The 10,394-nt window shown below is 40.1% G+C and overlaps 1 protein-coding gene and 1 long non-coding RNA gene across 5 annotated transcripts in view; one reads left to right on the forward strand and one right to left on the reverse strand.

The window, feature by feature from the left end:
• Positions 1 to 411: 411 nt before the first annotated feature.
• On the reverse strand, positions 412 to 2,248 carry LOC117944471. Its single transcript, XR_004656590.1, has 3 exons — positions 2,159 to 2,248; positions 1,928 to 1,932; positions 412 to 593 (listed from the first exon to the last, which is right to left on the reverse strand). It is a non-coding gene; the product is annotated as an uncharacterized LOC117944471 (long non-coding RNA).
• Positions 2,249 to 2,781: 533 nt separating this feature from the next.
• trpm3 (transient receptor potential cation channel, subfamily M, member 3) overlaps positions 2,782 to 10,394 on the forward strand; it is a 160,267-nt gene continuing 152,654 nt past the window's right edge. For 2 of the 4 annotated variants that reach the window (XM_034871237.1, XM_034871242.1), the window contains exon 1: positions 2,783 to 3,468. In XM_034871237.1, coding sequence (XP_034727128.1) covers positions 3,265 to 3,468 — 204 coding nt within the window. In that variant the 5' untranslated portion in view covers positions 2,783 to 3,264. Of the gene's footprint in view, positions 3,469 to 10,394 lie in introns of all 4 variants that reach the window. The other 2 variants (XM_034871238.1, XM_034871240.1) reach the window with 2 other exon arrangements.

Genomic DNA, 10,394 nt, shown 5'->3' on the forward strand with positions numbered 1-10,394 from the left:
CCGGGTCGGTTCTGTGCAAACTGCACTTACGCTTCGGCGTTTTGTGTTCAATGCTGCTCCGCTGTCTGATATGCTCCTTGTATACATGTGTGTGTGTGTGTGTGTGTGTGTGTGTGTGTGTGTGTGTTTGAGTGTGTGTGTGTGTGTGTGTGTCTGTGTGTGTGTGTGTGTTGCAGAGCCGCCCGCAAGGCAGCCTCACGGGAATTACATCACGCAACAAAGTACCGTAGTATTGTGTGCAAAGCGCCAGTCAAATAAGTACACACTTAATTGGTCCCATGAAAAAAAGTGAAAACCGGACATTTTCATTAATTTCCACCCCCCGGACAATACGTAAAAAATTGACATGGGCGGGAGCGAGCAGTCAAACTTCACATTTTATAGTTAGTTAAGACATTTAGCAACAAAACAAGAAGGCCAGGATATAAGCAACCGGCGAACGAAATACGGGCTTTTCTTTAAATGACAGCTCCGTTAGAAGCAGTTACAGGCCGCTGCGCGCTCGTGTGTATGTGTGGGCGTGCTGTGGGCAAAGTTGCATTGAAAACGTGGAACTGAGTTTTATTGATTTGGGTATTCCGCAGACTCATTTACTGTCAGGTAAGATAAAGTCAACAATAAAGTAACTTACATATGCACATTAGTCATGTTAAACAATGTGTTGGAATAGTTAGTCAGAATTTTGTAGTTTGGCGGTGAAGTTTTGTTATTGGTAATAATTAGCATGCTAGCTAGCTATGCCTAAATGGTACCATAGCTAGTTAGCTTATAAAAATGAAGAGATTAATGACTCCTATCAATGAGAGCAGCAGCATTTCCTGCAAATTAGTCAAGCCTTCATCCACTTTAAGTGGTACAGACCAACAAAACACATATCTAGCATAACATGTAAATTTGTAGCGTCTTTCCAATCTTAGCCATCATTAGCTAGGTCATTTGCACTGTGCATGCTAGCTTGTGATCCAAAAAGTAGGAGCACTTGTTGACAAACAAAGCTAAAAGACTTATTTTTTTGTCAGGTAATTTAAATAATGATGAAATAGGATGCTGTGTATTTACATGATTTTTATTATTATAATACGTCTGCTTTTGCACTCAGAAAGCTCAGCTATAATCAGCAAATTACTACAATGTAAACCTACATTGGATACACCACTGTCTGGAATACACATCTTACAAATACCAATTTACCGTATGAACTTTTGATTAACCTGCTGAATATTATATCTGCTCATTTAACTCAGTGTTTGTCCACAAAATGTTAGAAAATACAGAAAAACGGATATACTGTAACTCCCAGGAACCCAAGTTGACGTCTTCAAATGTCTTTTTCCAACGGATTTAATCCAACAATATGTAGTTAACAAGAGTTAATCATACATTTGTATACATCAGCTAATCAACTGATTGTTTCAACTCTGGTGGCAAAAGTCTGATTTTTTTGTGTGCAGAAGGAAGAGTACACCATTTTTGGTCTGATCATGCCAAAACTCTTTATTTACTCCATTATTAAGCAATTCAATTTTCAATTACTTAAATGTTTTCCAACTGTAGTGTAGCAGTGCGTATCTTCACTACAGTACAGTAGTGACAGCTGATTTTCAAGTCCCCACGGTGTCATTCTGTTTGAAAAAAGTTTTGATTATGTGTTTTTACTCTAACTGTCTCTCGCTTTCTCACTCGTTTTTGTTCATACTCTCCTCCTTCAGGGATTATTTGTTTTGCTCTTTAAATTTAACCACTCACACTCTCTCTGGCCCTCTCTATCTATAGCTCGCTCTCTCACACACACACACACACACACACACACACACACACACACACACACACACACACACACACACACTCTGGCGCTACTCCTAGTTGGGTGGAAAGTTGTTGCTGGGAGCCACGATGACAATGTCCCTGGTGTTCAGACACCTCGCACCTCTCCTTACTCTGTCTTCATCCTGCTAGCTCTCGCTCAGAATCTGTTTGTCTTTCACTCTGTCTCTCTCATCTTGTATTTCTCGTCCTCGAATATTTTCTCATCTTCTTTGGCCAAAATAGAGTGAGAAGCATTAAGATAATCATAGAGTAACACAAAATGTTTTCCTTTACAACTGCACCTGAAGAAATAACTCAAATTATCACCTTTTTGTCAACTCTGCAAATCCACAGCACGGCATCCCTTTTAGCTCAGCTGAAGACTGAGTGACAAGTATGAGAGCGAAAGAAGAAGACGATATGTATTGCAGCCGAATATTTGAAGGTGACTTAACTCATGAACAATGAACCATGTACTGTACATCAAAGAGGAAGAAGAGAAAGAAGAAACATGTATCCAGACAGGAAGGAGAGAGAGAGTGTGATTGTGAATGAAAGCTCAGGGAGCAAGAGGAAGAGAAGAGGGAGGTTTAACAGTTATTCAAAGCGCAGTGTTCACAGTAAGAGAGGGACTTACTGAACAGGGCGTCTGTCTCTGTGCCTCTCAGTCAGCTTTAAGCAGCTCTGCATTATTCTCAACAGGAACACTGCACACCAGAGACTCTTGTCTCTTTGTTTTCCTTGTCTGGTAGCTTTCTTTTTTTTCCTGTCTCCGCCTGTCTCGCTGTCATTTGCTCTTCTTTCGTGTTCGTTCTCTGGCCACTCTGTGAGCTCGTTGTTATTATTTTGTCCCTGTTTTGAAGCCCCTTTCACCCGGATTTGAAAATCATACCCTCCAACCCCCTCCCTCACTCCCTCCAGCTATCCATCTCTCCCTCCCTCCCTCTCTCTTTCCCTTGCCTTGTTTTCCCAGTTCCTCTCGCTCTCTCTCTCTCTCTCCCTGTGAGGAGGCAAAATAGCATCAACGGCTGAGCCACAGTAACAGCAAATGCAACAGGGTGCAGACAACACCTTCTGCTTCGCCACCTCTCCTCTTTGACTCTCATCCCTCTCAGAGGAAGGCTACATGAAACAAAAGAGGAGCACAGGAGTGCAGCTGAGCATCTGTTGAAGATCTGTTGTCCCACTCCTTTTGACCAAAAGATCAGAAGAGGGGGGAAAAGTAAAAGAAACAGAGAAAAAGGAGTTGGGAATTTCTCTTGCACGATCCTTCAAAGTGAAAAAGAAGACTTAAAGAAAGAAGAGACTGAGCATACCAGGCTTTTTCAGTAGGCAGCAGAGTTGAGAATGAATTGAAGATGCCACCTGTGGCACTAGTGTGATTTTAAAAGAACAGCCTCCTTGACTAAGCGTGGCTGCCTCACTTCACACATCTTTTCGACCCAATATATAACACCGATGGCTTCCAAGAAGAAGTGGTCAGAGCGGAGGGAATTGTGCAGGGAACGGCCGTTCTCCACCCGGGATGATTCATCTGTTGCGTCTGGGACGTCTGGTCCAGGGCGTCCGACCACCAGGGGGCGCTTCTCAGAGTCGTGGAAGAGGCTCAGCTCCAGAGGGGGGTCCACCAAGAGGGGGGGGCTCAACTCTCAGCAGCCACCGGTAAGATGTTTTGAGGATACACAGGCCCCCAAAGATTAATCAATGACCTGGGTGCTGGGAGGGAAATGGGACAGAAAAGGCTGCTGTCAACATAGCTAGCACCTTGCCTGGGAGAGGGTTTAGCAGCAGTGAGGGATTAGGAGGGAAAGGCAGTACAGGAATTTTGGAAGCCCACCTTGTTGATTTATTTATCAGTTCATTAAGAAGGATTTCAACAAAATCACTCTGCGGTGTCTATTGCTATAATTTACATGATAAAAGGCATGTGAAATTTGCATTTACCCAACGTAAGATGCTGTTTTTTTCTAGTGTGCAGTTTTCCAACCCCCTGTTACCTTGGAAACCAGGTACTGCAGTCAGAACACAATGTTGTAGTTACATTTTTTCTTTTTTACAAATACTCATGCACACATAATAAGCTTTACTACATAAACATATTGGATTTTTTTACCATTTGGATTCAAAGCTGCTACTGTTTTCACCTTTTCAGATAATGCCTTAATCAATGCTAGTCACCTATAGCAGAACTACAACACATTATCCAACAAAGGCTACTGGGGATTGTGGTGTCTGTGCTCCCTGTATATGATGAGTAAATTGACCAATGGGCTAGTCTTTCAAAACCCCTTAGCACCCAGTGGCAATTTAATGGAAGAAACAATGGCATAGCGGTAGCATGCAATAGTGATTCAACCTATAAAATAACTACCTGGCATATGAACCAAAAATAGGACCGCTCTGAGAAGAAATGTGGGCCATTTGCAAATGAGGCTGCAACTAACGATTATTTTTACGATTGATCTGCAGATTATTTTCTGGAGTAGTCTAGTCTGGTTTATTTAATAATTGACAATTAATCAATCTTTGCAGCTCTATTTGCAAGTATTTCATCTTTTGAAAGGCAACTGTCTGTTGAGTTCATTATAGATGCTTAGGGATCAGCTAAAATTCTTCCGCATGATTTGTAAAACAATTGTCTAAGTAAAAGGGGGCATGATGATGAGCAGTGATGGCTCACCAAGCCTGCTAATCTCAAGAAATGGGAGATTATTGAGGATGGTTATAGTCAAATAAACATGAATTAAGTAACATTAATTGTGTACCAAAAGAAAAACTGAGAGCTGGGAGGCTTTCAATGACTGTATTTTTCTCCAGTAAATATATTGTGTATGGTCCAAAATCACATTTGAAGCCTACTGTAGAAGTTTTAAAGTGTTGTAGAAGTTTGTGGACAATTTGAAAGACGGGAAGAGAAACATTCCACTTGTCAAACCTGTGAATGATACACCTGAAGAAGACACAGTACAACTGTTGGTATCTGTTAAATACATTTTTAAAAATTGCTGGGACATATTTAGAGAATTGGGAAATAGGAACCACTTGGTATTTTCGGTTGCACATATACACAACTCTATCTTATTAGAGATCTGTCACTCCTCTCTTTTGTTTTACACCATTCCCAAGTTTTTTCTTGTCTCCTGCACCTGATTCTAGGTGCTGGGGTGCTCATAGAGCTTTAAAATCATTTTTGCCATATTGGGCACCTCTTAAACACCTCTTTAGAATGAATATAACATTAATGTGAGCATCAAAACTAACTAAATATCATTTCTCAGATCTAATGGTTGTAGTTGGTCCAAAATGCTCGAAAATTATGTGAAATTGCATTTTATTATATTGAAAAATTTAACTTTCTGTCATATTTGCGGAAACTGACCCTATGTTCAAGTAGGACTACATAAAGCAGGCGATTTAAAAAATAAAATAAAAATCTTGCTCCTCTGGCACCACCTACAAGCTGTAGTGTGATTGTCAAAAACCCAACGCTCCCTGTTCAGATGCACCAATAAGGGCAAATCACTGTCAATCACTGCTCATGCACACGCATTTCATAGCGTCTACCCTTCCCCACGCGTAAGCTGCAGATACAGTAGGTGTGCACAGGTCTCCTTTGTGGATGGAGGGGCTTAGGAGACCGTTTTGGGCTTTAGCAAAGTGGGGAGGGATTGAGAAGTTGTCAATGTTCAATATTTTGGGCTAAGTCCTTGATCTTCACAATCCTACCTACATCACCTTAAGTCTTCCACAAACCTAGGGAAAACACTTAGTCTTTTGGCAGCATCTGTCAAGCTAGTGTGAAAATCTGATGCATCTGGGGTCCCATCCATTCTATTTTTGAAAAGTAGAACTTCACTGATGTTTGTGGATCGAGGTCAGAATATAAAAAGTCCACCTCTAACTGGTGGTCATGGACTTGATCTGTTGGATGGTGATATTTGGCAGTGATATCTGAGCTGAGAGATATGTGAGAGACAGATCTGCTTGGTTGAAAAATATGAGAGCCATGTCTGGATTTTCCAGTTGTGCACCAATAACCAGTGCTATTTTGTATCGCACACATAATCTATTCTCCTATCAAAAAATATCAGTGGAAGTGTTTCTTAAGCAATACTGTGAAAGTTTGTGTGTGTATAACACCTCTGATAGGCTTTAATTGTTAGACACTTTAAATCATTAGTCAGTTGAAATGGCCAGGTGTGTTTGTGTTACAGATTGAGTGAGCGATCCCGTGTGTGACTGACTGAATGAGTGCAACAGAGAGTGAAGGATAGGAATTGAAAAAAGTGAGTGAGAGAATTACTCCACAGGCGCTTTGAGGATCCAGTACTCTTGATAGTATTGAATTTTGGAAGACGATAAGGAGAGTGCGGAGAGGAGCTTTAAGATAATTCAACACTTAAGATTCCTTAAATTCACACTGGAAGTCTGTGTGTTACTTTTTAGGACTGTGAATCGGTTCTTCTCTAAAAAATCGATCTGCATTTAGTTACCTGCTGCAGCACTAGAGGTGTGAAGATGTAGCAGGCAAAGTTGTTGCTAAATATTTTGACAGGTTTGATGAGTTTGACACCAAACTTGGTTTCCAGTTTCAGTTCATAGGGGTGTGCTAAATCATGTTGTAATACCGCATCATCATTTTTAATATTATAAACAAATCATATCGTGATAATGGCATTGTTCTGACAAGTTATCCTTGTGGCATTACAAATAGCAAACAAGCATGGCTAAAAGGTAAATGTCCACATTGACAATACATGCCAATAGGCTCGTTTGAGATGAACTGCACCTCGCCTGGAAAGTGGATGAGAGCAGGCGGCGGGAGCCGGTAGCGGTGACAAAAATCTGCGGTAAAGTTGGACAGTTTCCAGCCAATACCTGCAGCCTTTAGGCTGGACAGGAAGTGACATTACCTGTGCACCGATTCTGATTTAATAAAATGTAATCAGACCTATATATCAGCTTGTACACAGTTTCCAGTTGTTTTAATTATGACAGAGTACCTCTCAAAATTCTCTACATGCAATCTGTTGCTGATTTTAATTAACAACAGACTGTAGATGATCTGTGATCTGAACGGATTTAGTCTCTCTGACTTCTTAAAGTTAGCAGCCACACAACATATGTTCTGTACAGAACAAGCCAAAGTTAGCAGGTAAAGTCTTTCAGATTCAAAAACACTAAATAGTTTACATAGAACTTCACCATTTTGAGTCAATTCTGAACCAATCAGATGTTATATCAGCTGAGAGGCCGGCATTTCCCAGTGTTCTCGGGGGTCGCCTGGGTCTTGCAGTCATCGAAAAGCAACTGCGCTGCCCGCGTCTCAGAACTGCGGCCGCCTTGATCTCGTGAGGTTATTGTTGCCTATGTGTGCATGACGTCAGAGCAAGTCGGATCAAGTTGGACACAAATCTAACCGGCATGCATTGGCCGTTGATCGATTCTACACAGACCTGGCTCATCTCCAACGAGCCTAGTAATTATCCTGAATTCACTCAGGACAACATGTCCTGTTCTGTAGACATGGTCCTTATTTATTTATTCATGTTGGACCAGTCCATATGATATATGACTGTCAGTTGAAATAAACATTGTGTTGTAAGCAAACTTGTTAAGTTTGTTATGAATCCATTTTGATGCGTTTTCCCGTAGTTTTTGTAGTTTTACGTTTTAAAAATATCAAAATTAATATTGATTTTGCAATATGACATTTTGTCCATATTGTTCAACCCTATCTGGTGGACGTTCTTTTTTTTGCATGTGAGAGTCTGTAGAGATCAAGTGTATCTCAGTTTGTGTCATGCTTCCGTCTTTATTACCACATGAATGCCCTGCAGTTTAAGCCATCTGTGGATCACGGAGGCCTTCTGTTCAGTATAGCTAGAGAAATCCCTTGTCCTTTTTTACAGAAAGACAAAAATGTTTTTCACGGTTAAATTACATCTGTGTTTGTGTGGGTTTTGTGTGCTTGGCTGTGTGTGTATTCTAATGTGTGAACCAATATGCCATGTGGGCTCTCCATGGAGAATCTGGCAATTTGAGATGGTGGAGGATGGTGGTGTTCGAGCCTTACAGCTCACACCATCACCCTGATGCTGTTGGCTGTAATGAGTCGCATTCTGGGACCACAATAGTCTTGAAAACAGACATTTTGCCGACTGTGGTCACCCCTGGCTTCATAGCGTGGCTGCGAAAAAGAAAAAAAGTCCATTTGTTTTCTTTCCTCAGTGGGCTTTAGACGCTAAGGTTAGGCCCATGTGGTGTCTCCCTGTGGTAAGAAAAATTAATGACCAATTAAAAGTTACAACAAACTGCATAGTCCTTTTCAACTGACACAGAGCAACCTGTACACTTCTGCCATCAATCACATTTAAAACTGTATGCAGTATGCTGATGATCTGTCATAGAGATGAACAGGCTTGAGTAAAAGGAGGATGTGGCTGTGTATCATCAATTATCACATAAGAACATGTCACAATAAGTTGTTTCAGCCAAAAAAAAATATCATAATAGTGCTTTTTCGCTTATTTATTATGGTTTCATCAAAATAATTGTGCTGTATCTAATTACTGTATGTACTGGGGAACATAACAATCTTTCTTTGGAATTGAATTAATGCATCCATCTAACACTTAAATGTGTCCAATTAACAATAACAATGTCATATTTGCATCAGTTATGTATGCGTGAGTTTCGTGTGTGTTTGTTAATGCGGCCTCAATCATAATTTTTATGATAATGATGTCAATGTTGACAAATTGTCAAATGACACTGTGAAAACTGTGACAATGTGAAAGAGGTTCCCTGTGATGAACCTATCTAAAAATGTTAATGGACACTTTGTTAATGCTCAGATGCCATTATATATTGCTGTTACACAATATCTACCCAGATTTTTACATAATATATAATTAGACTACAAACATAACAAGCTCTCCCTCTGACCTCTGATCTATCTTCATGCACAATGCACATGTGTAAACCTATGTAATGGGGCACTAAGTGATAATGATTTCCCATTGAACACAGAAGGGCAGTTCTTTTCTTTTATTTAAAACTAAATTTGTTCTTTTTGGATCACCTTAACCCAGGGGAAACAAAACTGACAACGTGTGAATGATTGTATTGGATTGTCATTACAATGAACCCAAGTGTGATATTACTTCATGAGGCGGAGGACGGAAAGAAGCAAAGAGTTCTGACAGTTCCTATGGAAACGGTGCGTGGTTCAGTGATTTATGTCGTTTTTAAAAAGGCTGCTTTTTAAAAAAGATCAGTGGCTCACCCATTTAAAAGTGTTTCCTGTGAGTTATGGTAGGATCTTTGGCATTTGTTCTTTCGCTACTTCATAGCACAATCAACCAAATGAAGACTTTTCAACACGTTGCTTCTGAAAAACGAATATAGATTCGGAGCCGTGTTGGGTGCCTAGAAACTATCTCCCTTACCACAAAGCCTCAAATCAAAGCTATTTCTTCATGGCAGCGACATATTTTCAAAATCAGAATCAAGTTTATTATGCTTAAACAAGAAATGTAATTCTACTGAGACATACAATTAAGGGACCATTAAGCACAATCATGTTTCTAACATTTACAAGAAATTGTTTTGGATAGGGACTGACTGAGTTTACCGATATACTGTACATGGGTGATGTGGGTAGTAGGCTTAGGTCTGTTTGATATTAGGCCAAACACTGGACTGGCATACTGAATTATACCTCTGGATGTACAGTACTTGACTCATCTGCTCCTGACTGAGACTGATGAGAGAGCCCATGACGAGAGTGTAGCAACTCCAGTCCACATGGCGGCGGCGGCGGTAATGCACTTCTAGTGCTTTTTTTCCCTGCAGTGGTTAAACCTTGCATGTCGGTTGAACTTAATGCTTAAGGAACTGTAGCTTGTTTGAGGCTACAACAGTATCAAGTTAATAAAAGAGCAAAGTTACCGATGAGCTATTTGATTCAAAAAACCATATTGATTGATAACTGACACTAGTTGTATTATTGCCGTGATGCCATCAATACAGGTTGCGGATGTAGGCTAGGGCTGGGCAATTAATCACATTTTGACCTTAATTTTGATTTCCGCTCCTAATGATCACAAAATAGTTGTTTTGCATATAAACTCCTATCTTGTCTTGTGTTCTGAATTAAGAAAAAAAGTTCAAACGGTATTAAGGGTATAATAGTTTTGAGGGAAATTTCAAAGTTCAAGGTGTTTTACCGTTTTATTTAACCTTTTCATTCATTTGTTTTAAGTTCAATAAATGCAGTATCTTTTCAAAAGTCCATGAGTAATGCTAAATAATTGTTTTGATTTTTAAATACTGATTAAACTAATTGTGATTATGATTTTTTCCCCATTATTGAGTAGCCCTAACGTAGACTACTTTTTAATTTGCCAGAAGGCGTCATTGTGACAATTGCCAGTTTAACCGGTTTGTATACAATCAAAGTGGTTTAGGCTCGTAGACTAGACTGGTGAAACTGGTCATTGGCCTTACTCTAGAGCAGGGGTCATCAACTATATTTGTCAGAGGGCCAGAATTTTACGAGACAGTCTCCTTGGGGGCCGGACCCT

This window comes from Etheostoma cragini, chromosome 5, assembly GCF_013103735.1.
Source record: "Etheostoma cragini isolate CJK2018 chromosome 5, CSU_Ecrag_1.0, whole genome shotgun sequence".
Lineage (NCBI taxonomy): Eukaryota > Metazoa > Chordata > Actinopteri > Perciformes > Percidae > Etheostoma > Etheostoma cragini.